At 37.3% G+C, this 15,456-nt stretch overlaps 4 protein-coding genes across 4 annotated transcripts; 3 read left to right on the top strand and 1 right to left on the bottom strand.

The window, feature by feature from the left end:
* Positions 1–204: 204 nt before the first annotated feature.
* LOC141901599 (uncharacterized) lies at positions 205–3,735 on the top strand. Its single transcript, XM_074788938.1, has 6 exons — positions 205–392; positions 798–2,011; positions 2,086–2,213; positions 2,293–2,438; positions 2,821–2,924; positions 2,998–3,735. The coding sequence occupies exons 1-6, from the start codon at positions 260–262 to the stop codon at positions 3,241–3,243; spliced, it is 1,971 nt and encodes a 656-aa protein (XP_074645039.1). The 5' UTR covers positions 205–259; the 3' UTR covers positions 3,244–3,735.
* Positions 3,736–4,748: 1,013 nt separating this feature from the next.
* On the top strand, positions 4,749–6,501 carry LOC141901309 (uncharacterized). The gene is made up of 5 exons (XM_074788467.1): positions 4,749–5,398; positions 5,520–5,647; positions 5,799–5,944; positions 6,093–6,196; positions 6,274–6,501. The coding sequence occupies exons 1-5, from the start codon at positions 4,799–4,801 to the stop codon at positions 6,499–6,501; spliced, it is 1,206 nt and encodes a 401-aa protein (XP_074644568.1). The 5' UTR covers positions 4,749–4,798.
* A 1,156-nt stretch (positions 6,502–7,657) lies between these two features.
* Positions 7,658–9,502, top strand: LOC141901310 (uncharacterized). Its single transcript, XM_074788468.1, has 5 exons — positions 7,658–7,909; positions 8,378–8,505; positions 8,589–8,734; positions 8,883–8,986; positions 9,064–9,502. Exons 1-5 carry the CDS (start codon positions 7,658–7,660, stop codon positions 9,232–9,234), a joined length of 801 nt encoding a protein of 266 aa, XP_074644569.1. The 3' UTR covers positions 9,235–9,502.
* A 121-nt stretch (positions 9,503–9,623) lies between these two features.
* On the bottom strand, positions 9,624–15,145 carry LOC141901740 (Y+L amino acid transporter 2-like). Its single transcript, XM_074789179.1, has 11 exons — positions 14,910–15,145; positions 14,083–14,491; positions 12,634–12,759; positions 12,377–12,476; positions 12,043–12,087; positions 11,796–11,919; positions 11,600–11,703; positions 11,155–11,251; positions 10,363–10,512; positions 10,024–10,201; positions 9,624–9,803 (listed from the first exon to the last, which is right to left on the bottom strand). Exons 1-11 carry the CDS (start codon positions 14,967–14,969, stop codon positions 9,736–9,738), a joined length of 1,461 nt encoding a protein of 486 aa, XP_074645280.1. The 5' UTR covers positions 14,970–15,145; the 3' UTR covers positions 9,624–9,735.
* Between the last annotated feature and the right edge of the window lie 311 nt (positions 15,146–15,456).

A 15,456-nucleotide genomic window follows, 5' to 3' on the forward strand; every position in this document is an offset into this window, starting at 1 on the left:
CACTGAGAAATAAAACTTTTAAGGTTGGTTTGAAGATTTACTTTCGTAAATCGTCCACGATTGCAAGCTTTATACCTAATAATGTCAACTTGATTCTTAAATGATTAAAAGAAACACGCTTATGTATCGCAAATATTATCTACATACGCATTAAGATTAAAACTGGTTTGGAAGCGTTTAAAGTTCACACTGTCATTACGCAGTACTTACTGTTCAGTAGGTTCCCCTTCAAAGACGTTTGAGTATATATAATGCCAATATGTTGACGAATATACCTTGGAAGATATGGTTTTCGACCCTCGGAAAACTAGGGGTCATAGCAACACTTTGGAATGTATGGAGGCTCGTGAAAGGGGTTTACTATCCTAGCGATGATTCGGTTTTGATTGCCGGTAAGAGTCTAAAATAGTAATCGTATATAGTCTGGGGCGGGTCCAGGAATTTTGAATAAAGGGGCCCAAAAATCCGAGGCCTGTACACATGCAACATTGCACAACATGGCATGGACGGAAAGTCCTTAAGAAGGTATTGGGGCCACCAGAAAAGTTTTGAAAAAATGGATCATTTTTTGAGCATCTACATGTAGATCGATTCTAGAACAAAATAACCAGCATTAATTTTCCACTTTAAGTGTAACTTTCTTAAGCCATAGGTTATGAAAATGATATTTTTGGCAAAAAAAACAGGGGCCCTGGATACGTCCTGGTAGTGAGCCAACATTTTGGCGATTCCTTTCTTGGATTGTGTCGTTCCGCACTGATCTTAAATAATACGTTGTATATACATGATATTTACAGGAGTGTTAGTGGTAGGATGTCTTTTGTTTTGCCTTGTGTGTTTTGATATAGCCAGCAGTCGACCAAGTGACTCAGAATCTTTGAAGTTCATCTTCGGTTGCTACCTCATTGTCAGAGTGTTATTTCGATTCGTAGGTTGGCGGCGTTACAAGTCTTTAGTTCGGATGTCGAAAGACGTCGAAAATACACAAAATCGTCTGCTCATGAAACTGATCGCAAATTCGAAAAACACAAAATATGGTTTAGATCACGGGTTTAAACGGATAAATTCAGTTAGCGATTTTTTCAAGACTCAACCATTAACAAATTATAAAGATTACAAACCTTACATCGACTACACGTTTGAGACCGGGGATCTGAAAGACGTCACGTTCAAAGGAAAGATTGCCTTTTATGGAGCTACATCGGGAACCACTGGAAACAATAAGATTTTCCCTTTGTCCGATCAACATATTAGTGAAATGGGCCACTTGTTTTCGGCAACATTCTCGCGTGCATTTCAATGGATCCCTGCATTATCACATCTCAATCTCCCGTTTTTTATCCGTATCGAACCAGAATTTAAAATGTCGCCACAAGGCATCCGGATAGGACCGCTATCATGCGCTAGACCATCAAATTTCTTCATCCCGTACAATATCAACAAAGCAGCGTCTGAGGCAGGCGAAGAGACAGTAATGTACGTCCATGCCCTTCTAGCATTACGTAAACGCGATGTGGAGTGTTTCTGGTTGGGATTTGTTGGACTTGCGAAACTTTTGATGACAGTCATGGAATCCAAATGGAAACAATTATGTACCGATATAGAAAGGGGCGAAGTTTGTCCTGTACTCCCTCTATCGTCAGAGATACAAAGGGAACTGAACGGGCTCCTAAAACCTGATCCAACACGAGCAGATGAACTGAGAATAGAATTCGAATCTGGCTTTCAGGATATCATCCCTCGTATTTGGCCAAAAGCTAGCTGTATCGGCCTCTTGACATCCGGGTCATTTAAAACCAGTGCAGAATTATTAAAGAAGAAATATTTCGGCCAAATTCCGGTTTTGTCCAGTGCTTATCTTGGAACAGAATGTAACTATGGATGTCAGACATTTGCTATTGATAACAAATTTGAAGATAATTACACTCCGGTTGCTGACGAGGTTTTCTTTGAATTCATTCCCGCTGATGAAATGCATAAAGGCCAACCTCAAACTAAAAGGATTCATCAGGTACGGAATTGATAATCTTAAGTAAATCACTTTTAGTTCAAAACAATTCCTATTGATTTCTTTTGTATTCGTAGTTGGAAATGAACGAAGAATACGAGATAGTTGTAACTAATAATAGGGGACTTTACCGATATCGCTGCGGTGACGTCATCGCAGTTGTAGGATTTTTCAACGACTTGCCACTTATCAACCCATCTTACAGGTTTGTGCCGATACATATTCAACCTTATCATATGAAAATCGTTTAGAAATATCTGTATTCATCTCATTTTTGAAAACAGATCAGGCCAAATTTTAAATGTGGCTAACGAAAAATTGACCGAAACCGCCCTGGCAGAAGGATTAAGCATCGCTGCAGATTCTTTGGATATCTCCATCGTAGACTACACAGCCGTCGAAGGCCCATTGTTTGAAGAGGCTATAAAAAGTAGGTCTATTGAAAAAAAATATTTAGGCTTCACTGACGTCCATAATGATTCCTATTCAACCCGAAAAGAGCGACTGTAAGACAAAACACTTTTAAAAAAGTCGTCTCTCCATAAGTCAATAACGTTAGGCAGATAATTACGTTATCTCATCAAAAAATCTACAAATGATTTGATTGATTCTTAATGAGATTCTAAATTTTTTGGGGTATCTTTATTCATTTTTAATTTTCATAGTATGTTCAAAGGCTTTTTAGTTGCCCATCTCAGTTTAGCATATTTCTGGCGAAGTGCGGAGTTGTTGGCTTGCTCGCTAATATCCAAGTCACAGTTGGCTTGTTTTTGTTAAAATGTAACTGTTAAGACATCATTCAAATTTTCTAGTTGCGCAGACTGGTAGAATGCAAGGCCTTTATGAAGCCATTTTCATCGAAATAACTACAAAATCTGGAAAATCTCGGATGTTAAAGCCACACGAGAAAGCTAAGGTAACGCCAGGTCAATTACAAAAAGGATATACCTGGTACATTTGATTTATAAGGTTAAGATTAATTCTTTCAGTTTGACGGAAGTTTGATGGAAGCTCATGAGTGCTATCGCGCGTGTCGGAATAACGGTATTCTACAGCCGATGTTGGTGTACCAGGTTAAAGATGGAACTTTTCATAAATTTCGACAGTTGGTGACCTCATCGAATCCGTTAACGAGCGTGATGCAGTTCAAACAACCTAGATCACTTATAAAGCATGAACATATCAGGTTCTTCATAGAAAACGTTTACAATGAAGCTGAAGATTCATCCATATGAATCCATAGTTCAACTATATTCGAGACTTTTACTTGGGGAAGTATTTTTAAGATTGCGTTGGATCTATGACGATAGATTAATTCATTTCTTCTCGTTGCACTATAGAGAACTGTAACGTAATGATTATACATTAATCTGTTTAATGATTATGTAATGTTGTTCGGATCATTTATACGTTAGTTTGTATTGACCGAGATTTCACAGTAAAGCCTGTTAAATGAAATATATGAATATAATTGATTTTCTAATGGATTTTGCCAGCTGCTCTCATTCGTACATGCCTGTTTGCAGGGAGCATCTCACTTGTTTTCGAAATTTTCGAAATGTCCAATTTCGTTGCGAAAGTTGAATAAATCGTCATATCTTAGAAACTTTGTGAGCAGTAGTTGGTTCTAAAATACCAGGAAGCCTGTAACTGTAGAAGGATTTTGTATAAAAACCAACTGAAATGTAATAATTTGAGAGAAGGTTCCGAGGAGCACGAATATAAAAACAAAGAAATGAAACTTTTCTTGGTTTAGCTATTTATATCTTTCGCTGAAAAATGTTTTTCCTACCAGCGCATTGCTTGGTATTGAACAGACTGTGACCCTGTTCAACGCGTCCTAGGACAATGTTATATCTAATTCGTATTTACTGATATCATAGAACTTGTATTGTCAGCTATATCGATAGGTCTTCCGTCGAAGACGTTTATAAGAACTAATATGTTGAATATGACTTGGGAGAAGTGGTTTTCGAGGCTAGGAAAATTAGGCGTGGTAGCAACAATATGGAACGTATGGAATCACATTAAGGCGACGCACTATCCTAGTGATAATTCGGCAACAATCGCAGGTAACTTTCTATCCCGCTATCAGCCTTGGCTATTGATGATATTCCTTCTTGTATTGATTTCATTACGCCGTACGTAAATATTCTGCGGTACCTTTGCATAGCAAGGTACTAAAATATTTTTTTTTCAAAATATTTAAAATCTTTATTTACAGTTGTTTCAGTGGTGGTATGTGTGCTGTTCAGTTTTCTATGTTTCGATATAGCTCGCAAACGACCAACCAATTCCGAGTCCTTGAAATTCGTCATCATCTACTATTTTATCGTTAGAATATTGATTCCCTTGGGAGGTTGGTGGCGTTATAGGTCCTTAGTTCGAATGTCGAAGGATGTAAAAAATACGCAAGATCGCCTTTTGATGAAGCTGGTATCAAGCGCGAAAGACACTAAGTACGGTTTAGATCATGGATTTAAGAATATAGATTCAATTGGTGAATATTTCAAGACGCAGCCGATAACGAATTATAACAATTACAAACCCTACATCGACTACATGTTTGAAACAGGGGATCTAAAAGACGTCACTTTCAAAGGGGCAGTTGTGTATTTCGGAGCTACATCGGGGACCACCGGGAACAATAAAATATTCCCCGTGTCCAATAAACATATGATCGAAGTAAGTTATGCATATTTGGTAACATTTTGGCGCGCATTCAATCTGATACCAGGGTTTGATAATCTTAATCTTCCATTTTACATCCGCGTTGAACCAGAATTTAAAATGTCACCACACGGTATCCGAATAGGGCCGATATCATGCTATCATCAGGCAAACATCTGTGTGTCGTACAAAATCAACAGAGCTTTATCTGAGGCAGGCGAGGAGACTGTGTTTTACGTCCACGCTCTTCTCGCGTTACGTAAACGCGATTTAGCTGTTTTTTGGTTGACTTTCGTTGGACTTACAAAGCTTTGGATAACAACTATTGAAACGAAATGGAAACAACTATGTACCGATATAGAAAGGGGTCAGGTCTGGATTGCGCTCCCCCTATCGACGGAAATAAAAGCTGAACTGAACGCCCTTCTGAAACCTGATCCAAAACGAGCAGATGAGCTGAGAATAAAATTCGAATCCGGCTTTCAGGATATCATCCCACGAATTTGGCCAAACGCTAGCTGTATTGGTCTCTTGACATCCGGGTCATTTAAAACCAGTGCAGAATTATTAAAGAAGAAATATTTCGGCCAAATTCCCGTTTTTTCCAGTGGCTATGTTGGAACAGAATGCAACTATGCATGTCAGACATTTGCTATTGATAACAAATTTGAAGATAATTACACTCCGGTTGCTGACGAGGTTTTCTTTGAATTCATTCCCGCCGATGAAATATATTAAGGCCAACCTCAAACTAAAAGGATTCATCAGGTACCTATAGAAATGAAACACCCGCGTTATCTATTTGGCTGAAAACTATAATCATTATTTCTTGTAACCGTAGTTGGAAATGAACGAAGAATACGAGATAGTTGTAACCAATAATAGGGGACTTTACCGATATCGTTGCGGTGACGTCATTCAAGTCGTAGGATTCTTCAATGATTTACCTCTCATCGACCCATCTTACAGGTGTGCCATCGTTTTCTCTTCATTTTCGTCCAAACTATTCAAAGACAATTCATATCCATATATATATATATATATATATATATATATATATATATATATATATATTATATATATATATATATATATATATATATATATTGTTTTTTAATAGATCTGGCCAAATTCTAAATGTGGCTAATGAAAAATTGACCGAAACCGCCCTGGCAGAAGGTCTGAACATAGCTGCAAATCATTTAGATATATCTGTGATCGATTACACAGGCGTTGAAGGTCCCACGTTTGAGGAGGTTATGAAAAGTAAGTTAATTTTCTACGGAAAAGGAAATTGAGGTGTTCCGCAAGAACACGTTATGACAAACTCGCTGCTTTGAGAAAAAGACAAATGTGTAGTTTATGATTTTGTGTGACTGTGTGAATATAAGCTTGTTTCTATTTCCATTATAAGTTGCAAGAAACGATGAAATGCAAGGCCTTTATGATGTCGTGTTCATCGAAATAACTGCAAAGTCTGGACAACCTCGAATATTGAAGTCGCATGAGAAAGCGAAGGTAAGACCAAGGTATGCACCTGAATCATTTTTCAAACATGTAAGACCCATAACCTCATAAACATAATGTTCATTTAGTTTGATGGTGGTTTGATTGAGGCTCACGAAAACTATCGTGCCAAACGGAATCAAGGCATTCTACATACTATGTTGGTGTATCAGGTCAAAGATGGGACATTCATAAAATTCCGACAGATGGTGCTAGCATCGAATCAACTAACTAGTGCGATGCAGTTCAAACAACCTAGATCACTTGCAAAACACGAACACATCAAATTCTTTTTGGACAACGTTTACAAGGATTAAATTACAACGACATCTTGTATCATAAAATGCAAATATACTATGTAGCTTAAGAGTTAGCTATGTCACGTAAGATTATGCATGTATATGGGTATAATTGGGACATTGTATTCATGTAAAAAACCCTGTTGTCACCAATAAAGATAAAGTTTTTTTTATATCTTACGTTGGAATATGTTTTGTCTTAATAGTGCGTTGTTTAGTATTCAATAAATTGCGTCTCATCAAACAAAAACATATATAGGACAATTTTATATCTAGTTCGTACTGGTTACTATCTCAGAATTTGTACTGTCAAGTCTTCCGTCGAAGACGTTTATAAGAACAAATACGTTGAATATGACTTGGGAGAAATGGTTTTCGATGCTAGGAAAATTAGGCGTGGTAGCAACGATATGGAACTTATGGAAGCTCATTAAGACGACGTACTATCCTAGTGATGATTCGGCAATAATCGCAGGTAACATCCTGCTATCTTTCTTGGCTATTGATGTTTTCCCTTTCTTATTGATTTCATTGCTCCGCACGAAAACTTTCTGCGGTACCTTTGTTTCAAGGTACACGTACATTCATTCAGTAATCGTTATTTACAGGTGTTGTAGTGGTGGGATGTGTGCTGTTTAGTTTTCTATGTTTCGATATAGCTCGCAAACGACCAAGCAATTACGAGTCTTTGAAATTCACCATCATCTGCTATTTTATCGTTAGAATATTGATTCCATTCGGAGGTTGGTGGCGTTATAGGTCCTTAGTTCGAATGTCGAAGGATGTAAAAAATACGCAAGATCGCCTTTTGATGAAGCTGGTATCAAGCGCGAAAAACACGAAGTACGGTTTAGATCATGGGTTTAAGAATATAAATACAATCGGTGAATATTTCAGGACGCAGCCGATAACAAAATATAACAATTACAAACCCTACATCGACTACATGTTTGAGACCGGGGAACTGAAAGACATCACTTTTAAAGGGGAAGTTGTGTTTTTCGGAGCAACATCGGGAACAACTGGAAACAATAAAATGTTCCCCTTGGCCAATAAACATGTGTACGAAGTAAATAACGCATTTTCCGCAACATTTTTTCTTGCATTCAAACTGATACCAGGGTTTGATAATCTTAATCTTCCGTTTTACATCCGCGTTGAACCGGAATTTAAAATGTCACCACAAGGCATCCGAATAAGACCGATATCATGCTATCAACAGGCACATATCATCATTTCATACGAAATCAACAAAGCTTTGTCTGCAGCAGGTGAAGAGACTGTGTTTTACGTCTACGCTCTTCTCGCGTTGCGTAAACGCGATTTGGCGGTTTTTTGGTTGACTTTCGTTGGACTTACAAAACTTTGGATTACAACTATTGAAACGAAATGGAAACAACTATGTACCGATATAGAAAGGGGCCAGGTCTGGATTGCGCTCCCCCTATCGACGGAGATAAAAGCTGAACTGAACGCCCTTCTGAAACCTGATCCAAAACGAGCAGATGAGCTGAGAATAGAATTCGAATCCGGCTTTCAGGATATCATCCCACGAATTTGGCCAAACGCTAGCTGTATTGGCCTCTTGACATCCGGGTCATTTAAAACCAGTGCAGAATTATTAAAGAAGAAATATTTCGGCCAAATTCCGGTTTTGTCCAGTGGCTATGTTGGAACAGAATGCCACTATGGATGTCAGACATTTGCTATTGATAACACATTTGAAGATAATTACACTCCGGTTGCTGACGAAGTTTCTTTGAATTCATTACCGCCGATGAAATATATAAAGACCAACCTCAAACTAAAAGGATTCATCAGGTACCTATTGAAATGAAAAGCCCTTGGTATCTATTTGCCTGAAAACGATAATCATTATTTCTTGTATCCGTAGTTGGAAATGAACGAAGAATACGAGATAGTTGTAACCAATAATAGGGGACTTTACCGATATCGCTGCGGTGACGTCATTCAAGTCGTAGGATTCTTCAACGATTTACCTCTAATTCACCCGTCTTACAGGTGTGCCATAGCTTTTTCTCCATTTTGTCCGAACTGTTTAGAGAAAATTTCTATCCATATTATTGGCTTTTTTTGTTAAAAAGATCTGGCCAAATACTAAATGTGGCTAGTGAAAAACTGACCGAAACCGCGCTCACAGAAGGTCTGAACATAGCTGCAGATTATTTAGATATATCTTTGATCGATTACACAGCCGTTGAAGGTCCCTTGTTTGAGGAGGTTATAAAAAGTAAGTTAACTTTCTACAGAAAAGGAAATTGTGGTGTTCCCCAAGAACACGTTATGACAAACACGCTGTTATGAGAAAAAGATAAATGTGTAGTTTATGATTTTGTGTGACTATGTGAATATAATCTTGTTTCTATTTCCATTATAAGTTGCAAGAAACGATGAAATCCAAGGCCTTTATGAAGTCGTGTTCATCGAAATTACTGCAAAGTCTGGACAACCTCGAATATTGAAGTCGCATGAGAAAGCGAAGGTAAGACCAAGGTATGCACCTGAATCATTTTTCAAACATGTAAGACCCATAACCTCATAAACATAATATTCATTTAGTTTGATGGCGGTTTGATTGAGGCTCACGAAAAAATATCGTGCCAAACGGAACCAAGGTATTCTGCATACTATGTTGGTGTATCAGGTAAAAGACGGGACATTCATAAAATTCCGACAGATGGTGCTAGCATCGAATCAACTAACGAGTGCGATGCAGTTCAAACAACCTAGATCACTTACAAAACACGATCACATCAAATTCTTTTTGGAAAACGTGTACAAGGATTAAATTACAACCATATCTTGCATCATAAAATGCAAATATACTTTGTAGCTTAAGTGTTAGCTTTGTCGTGTAAGATTATACATGTATATGGGTATAATTGGGACATTATACAGTCATGTAAAAACCCTTTTGTCACCAATGAAATGTAGAGCATTGAATTGATCGTATTCTGGTTTCGACTTAAAATGCAAGGAATGCAGAAGTATAAGCATAAGGAATAACCCAAATTGCTACGATGACCATGTACATAGGTGTTTTCTAGAAGATTATTTACATTTCAATTTATTCATCAATTTTTTTCTATATTTTCATATATTTACATACATACCTTTAGTATTCCATAATATTTCGAATATTGATAATTTTCTTTTCATGCCTTTGATGTAAAATATGATTGTTTAATGTAAACTGAAATGCTTGCTTTTGAACATATTTGAGTTACAAAACTATTGGAGTTTGTCCGGTTCCTCTTGTGTACAATAAAGTAATTTCTGCGATCGAACTGTGGCCTTCTCTGAAATATACGTAAGACTTAGATCATTATCTTCTAAAATACTTAAATCTGACAAATTTGCTTATATTTGAATTTACAAATTCTCTTTAGATTGAGTGGGATCACATTATGTATGGTTATTTATACTATTGATAATAATAAATTGTCATTTATATAGCGCAAGGTTTCTTTACAAAAGTTCAAATGCGAGAAACATTGTAGAATCTAGATACGCACTTACTTATAATTTTTTGGAGACCAGACGGTTTGTTTTTCCAACGTACACCGATCAGAAAAACGGGTACCCCCGATGCGACAATCGACGCTCCAATAAGGCATTCCAATGGCGTATCGAACAGCGGAAACATTACCAGGAACACGCAAATACACAGGAAAAGAATCGGAAAGAACAGATTTATCTGCAACAAAACAACAAAGCGAAACTCTCATATGAATCATGAGAAAGTCTGGTTTATAGGGATTCTCAGTTCCTATTATTTTCTGTAATTTCGGATACCGTTTAGAAAATAGCTTATCCGTTATACCAAAAGTACATAACTTCATGAATTTTCGGTTATACCTTTATTGGACGATGAAGGTCTGGCCTCTTCCATCTCAAGTAAAGAAGTCCCATGATTGACAAGCCAATAAAGGACGACTCGACAAATGTTGTATAGTTTATTAGCTTATACACGTCATTGGTGCACAGGTATACCATTGAAATAACACACTGAAACCAGGAACACAGTTGTTTTGATTAATCAAATAGCTGTTCATGAGCTTGTAAACATCAACTTTCATATCAGTTAAGATAAACTGCGAACGTAAGATTCCAGGCATGATGATTTGAAAACTCCTAATCATATAGGTGCGCTTGGAAGATTACCACCCGAAAACTTTTGTTATTTTATATAAACTAACTTGAACTTGAACTGCATGCTCAATCGAAGAATGAATATTTTCACATGCATCAGTAACGTTGTCTCTTTAGACTTTTGGTCTATTTGCACGCGACTGCCGGGGAAATTTAAAAGGCAGGGGTCCAGAGGAAAAGAAAATACATTTTTCGAGGTCCCTCCTCGGTATTAGATATGTTTGAAGAAAAATATCAGAAAGTATGCAATTTCCGAAAGGACTAGTTTTCAAATTTGCAGGGTTTAACGACCTTTCTTTTAACGATAAGGGCAGCCTCAATGGAAAGGCAGGAATCCAGATCCCCGAGAGCACCCCAAATTAGCTTCTATGGGCTGAGCTGCAGATCCAGATTTCCCTAGCTGGTACTTCAGTCAGGAAATACACATAATCATCACTTAAGTATGCGTAGCAATACTAACATTTATACTAATGTACACAAAAATAAATTTTAGCTTACCCCGAATAATAATGATGGTATGGGCGTATAGTACTTGATATTGATTAAAGCCAAAGCATCTGGTAAATGACCAGAACGCGCACCAACGAAGAATAACCTGCAAATGAAAATATGTGTATTGTAGTAATGACCTGACGAAGTCGAGCATTGAGATTTTCTAATTCAAGCATATATGGTATATATATACTGCATGGAACAAAATTGTTTTGAGATGGGTCTTGAAGCTAGTGAATCTTTCGGCAATCTTAAATACAAATACGTTTGAGGAAAATAATTTCTTAACGTTGATAGTCAGGAAAATTCAGCCAATGACTCAATCAGTCACTTGGATGACGTCACTGCAGTCCACTCAAGTCAAATTTCGATTGAATCTGTATTCTCAAAAGGTATATTCTGAATCTAGGATCTACAAAACTAAAGAGCTACTCGCAGTTGATATATTTACCTAGCCGATGCAAATATTCCTCCGTTCAGACCACCAAAAGTGGAGCAAGCAACAAATATCGGCATGACCCATGACATAACCCCGAGAGTTTTATCTGCGAATGTCTGCAAAATATCCAGAAATTGTTATTTATCGTCGAGAAAGAAGATGCTTTGACTTCCGAAAATGGATTTCTCGGAAGAAGATGCTTACTTACAACTGCTACTGCATTCGATTCTAATAATTCCTGGGGAGTGAGGACCGTAAAATACGCTACATTTGCCAGCACATAAACTGTCGTAACTAACGGCATTGATATCCATATAGCCCGGGGTAAATTTCTAAAATACAGGAGAATAACTACGTGAAATGTCGTTAAGTGGAAGAAGTCAGGAAAATCTTAAACACTTTATTCATCGGCTCGACAATGATCCGTAATTTCGTTTCTAATTTTGCTAACTTACTTATACGGTTCAACTAGTTCCTCTGTTACAAAATTTAGATAATTCCTGAAAAATCAATTCATACCTCACATTTTTAATGACGCGGGGTTTGCGGCTACATTGGCCTGTCATCGAGCAGGGTTCGAACCCGTTTAAAGCAATCGTTTAACAGAATTTTTAAGATTGATTCAAACCACTCAGGCAATTATCATCAAATTGATTGGAATTCAAAGACCTGACCACTGGATAAGCCATGAGAACTATCTAAGATCAGAGAAAACACCCGAATCACACAGGCCATCCACAGATTTACTTAAATATGGAATTGTAGATCGGCGAAATATTTCAAACTTACCATCCAGCATAAGAAAATAAACCGGAATAAAATGCTACTGCGTACGAGCCCGGAGAACTGGCAGCACCTTCGAATGGACTTTTGAAATTTTGTACATGACCTGAAAACAATCCGTATGTCTAAATATTCAATTCGTATCATGTCTAAAAGTTGCCAAGGAGAATGGCGATAGGTATCTCGAAGATTTTGCATCATTTTAAGTGAGAGAATCTTTCGTTTACGATATCTATCAATTGCATCCATAACGAGTAATTTACCTTGGCCCATCATCACGAATCCAGTAATGATAATGACCAGAAGAGCGAAAACTTTTGTTACGGTAAAGACATCGGTTACTCTCGCCGCCAGTTTGACATTGTAACAATTTATGAAAGTTAAAAGAGCTAAAACAAAAATCAAAAAGAAAACATTGATTGGATTGATTGAAAACGAAGAGAAATGTAGGCGGTATGTAATAAAGCCAACCTTTCTACTTTCTATAATATGTATATATTAAACAGACCTCAATTTCAAAATCGATTCATCTATATAGTAGAATATGCGTGCCTAATTGGCCGTATAGGTTAATTTTTTCCTGAATAATAGGGGTCAGAAATGCAAAGCTCGTGATTATCGACAGCAATTATCGTATGTATTTTCATCTGTAATAATCGTCCACGATCGAATGAGAAATATCCCGAGTATTACGCCGTTAGATGATCAGTATAGTTCCCTTCTTTTCCACTCTTTCCACTTCCACTTCCACACTATGTTTTCGGAAACAACCTAAGCTATTTTGTGTTTGCACCTCTCACATAAAAGAAATTAACTATTCTTTTGTATTAAGTGTGTGATTTTGACACTGCAGAACTGGATTAGATTTTGACATTATCTATGCGATTTAATTCTTTAAACTGAAAATTTGTTAGGTTGATAAGCGCTAATTTCATCTGAAGAAATCTATACTTAATCAATGCAGGGCCGTTGCGATAGATTTTTTATCAGTCCCTATATCTCATGAAACAAATAAGTAAACACGTATGGGCCGCATCAACTTGTTATGTTCCCAAGTAATAACGGATAATTTACCGTGATCCAGAAAACAGACAAAAATTGAAAATTACTACAATTAGCCACACGGATGATAGCTCTTTTAGCATTCCCAGTGGAATGATGTATCGGTGAGGTATTTTTTTGTCAAGCAACAAATCAGGTCAAATTCTGCTTAATACTATGAAAAACATTTATCATTACTGAGGCTGGTAGCGTATACTTCATTATCGAAAATAATAATGTGTATCTTAATTCATTATACGTTATCGATAACATAAAATGATTAAATGTGATAAAAAGGGTGAGCACTTTTTTCACGGGTTCCAATTCGCCGCAAGGATGGATTTAAGTTTTAAGGGGACGGGCCTTGTGGACTGGTCCAATCCCCTTCAAAATTCGAATGTGCCCTCAGGAAAGTCGGAAAAAGATTCTGCTGCAAAGAAAATCTTAAAAAGAATGGAAATAAATACAAATAGACCCCTTTTTATCCCAACATTTTGTGACAGGACCACCAGACCCCCGCATTGCCAAATCTGCCTTTTTCATATCAAGTGCCCATTCCAATACCCCCTTCAGTCGAAGAATCTTAGATCAGCCCTGGATATGGACAGGACCAGCACAAATTCTATAGAAATTTTCATTACCTCCAAAAATCGTCCGGATCATTGCCTTACCTATACACGACGCAGCTATCAATCGAACCGCCTCGTCGGGGATTTCGCATGACGGAAAAAACGGCTGTAGTATGTAATTGGCGAAGGTCAACGCCGTGATTGCATTACCGACGGGTACAATAATCAATACGGCCACCCACAGATACAAAAAGGCTGGCAACGCCCCGAAAGCCTCGTTGATGTAAGCGTAGTCAGCTCCTGACTTCAGAATACACGTTCCCAGTTCTGCATAGCATAGCGAACCAATTAATGAAATGACGCCGCACGCCGCCCAAATGACCAGTGATCCGAAAACGCTGCCCGACTTCTGAAGAACTCCTTTCGGTGAAACAAATATCCCGCTTCCGACTATTACACCGACAATAATACCAACTCCGCTTCCTAGACTGATATTTTTCTTTAGCTTTACCTAAAACGATTCACCACGCAAACAATACAAAACAAAATTCCGATTTGTTTCGATTTAAAAGTAGACTGAAAAAATTCTCAAAGCGTTTTTCAATGTTTACGTGATTATTTTTTTCAGTTATAAGTTGGTTAGATACATTCCCTGATCTGTAAAATGATGAACGTGATCAAGAAAATGAAAAATTCGAAATGATATTATCATCCTTGAACACTAACTTTTGGCTTTTGATAAAACAGTCATAGTTAGAACTGTATATATAGCTCATACAACAGTAGCATTTGCTTTTAATTAAACCTAAAATATATCCCTAATACACTAGCGTTGAATTAGTTGATGAATTATTCATCATTCTCAGTATAGTGTCGAAAATATGAAATAGCTATGCTAGCCTATGACAGTGACGATATCATAAATATACCTGAGTGTCATCCGATTCGGCACTTTCGCCATTTTCTCGGCTGCGAACGTTTTCCGCCATTGTCAATGTCGATGAAATGATATGTATCAGATGATGAAAATAATTTTTTTCATGAACATGTATATGCACATATGCGCGTCAAATTATCTAATCTATATTCATTAGCCAGTGAGTATCACAAGCCTATTTCCATATCCGAATTGTTTTTTCCTCGTCTGGGATGTTTTCGAGGGTGTTTTCCTGTCAAGTCGACACCATTGGCTAAAATTACCACGCAGGCACTTTATCTTTTTCATGCCAGGTTCGCGGCAAAATTAGGTCGTATATTTATCGGCAGGATATAATGGGCAGCTTAATATCTTTTGCTGGATTGATTGGCATACATATCAAAGTATTTCGTGAACAATAAGATGAAAGTGAAGTCCTCAATATTGTGACCTAAGGCAATCGGAGAGGAAAATTTACTAAAACTGAGCCAACAACTGAGCCAACCACTGGGCTCAGAACGTCAGCGAATGTATTCTATTTGAATTTTGAAAGTAACTTT

This window comes from Tubulanus polymorphus, chromosome 3 (assembly GCF_964204645.1).
Source record: "Tubulanus polymorphus chromosome 3, tnTubPoly1.2, whole genome shotgun sequence".
NCBI lineage: Eukaryota > Metazoa > Nemertea > Palaeonemertea > Tubulaniformes > Tubulanidae > Tubulanus > Tubulanus polymorphus.

Coding starts and splice junctions, on each gene's coding strand:
- LOC141901310 (XM_074788468.1), top strand. CDS start 7,658: ATGTCACCACAAGGCATCCGAATAAGACCGATATCATGCTATCAACAG. Junction 8,735..8,882: donor GTTTGAGGAGGTTATAAAAA/GTAAGTTAACTT, acceptor TTCCATTATAAG/TTGCAAGAAACGATGAAATC. Junction 8,987..9,063: donor AGTCGCATGAGAAAGCGAAG/GTAAGACCAAGG, acceptor ATATTCATTTAG/TTTGATGGCGGTTTGATTGA.
- LOC141901740 (XM_074789179.1), bottom strand. CDS start 14,969: ATGGCGGAAAACGTTCGCAGCCGAGAAAATGGCGAAAGTGCCGAATCG. Junction 12,477..12,633: donor ATTCGTGATGATGGGCCAAG/GTAAATTACTCG, acceptor GATTGTTTTCAG/GTCATGTACAAAATTTCAAA. Junction 10,513..11,154: donor TACCATCATTATTATTCGGG/GTAAGCTAAAAT, acceptor TCCTGGTTTCAG/TGTGTTATTTCAATGGTATA.
- LOC141901599 (XM_074788938.1), top strand. CDS start 260: ATGTTGACGAATATACCTTGGAAGATATGGTTTTCGACCCTCGGAAAA. Junction 2,012..2,085: donor AAACTAAAAGGATTCATCAG/GTACGGAATTGA, acceptor TTGTATTCGTAG/TTGGAAATGAACGAAGAATA. Junction 2,925..2,997: donor AGCCACACGAGAAAGCTAAG/GTAACGCCAGGT, acceptor TAATTCTTTCAG/TTTGACGGAAGTTTGATGGA.
- LOC141901309 (XM_074788467.1), top strand. CDS start 4,799: ATGTCACCACACGGTATCCGAATAGGGCCGATATCATGCTATCATCAG. Junction 5,399..5,519: donor TTTTCTTTGAATTCATTCCC/GCCGATGAAATA, acceptor TTGTAACCGTAG/TTGGAAATGAACGAAGAATA. Junction 5,648..5,798: donor CTCATCGACCCATCTTACAG/GTGTGCCATCGT, acceptor GTTTTTTAATAG/ATCTGGCCAAATTCTAAATG.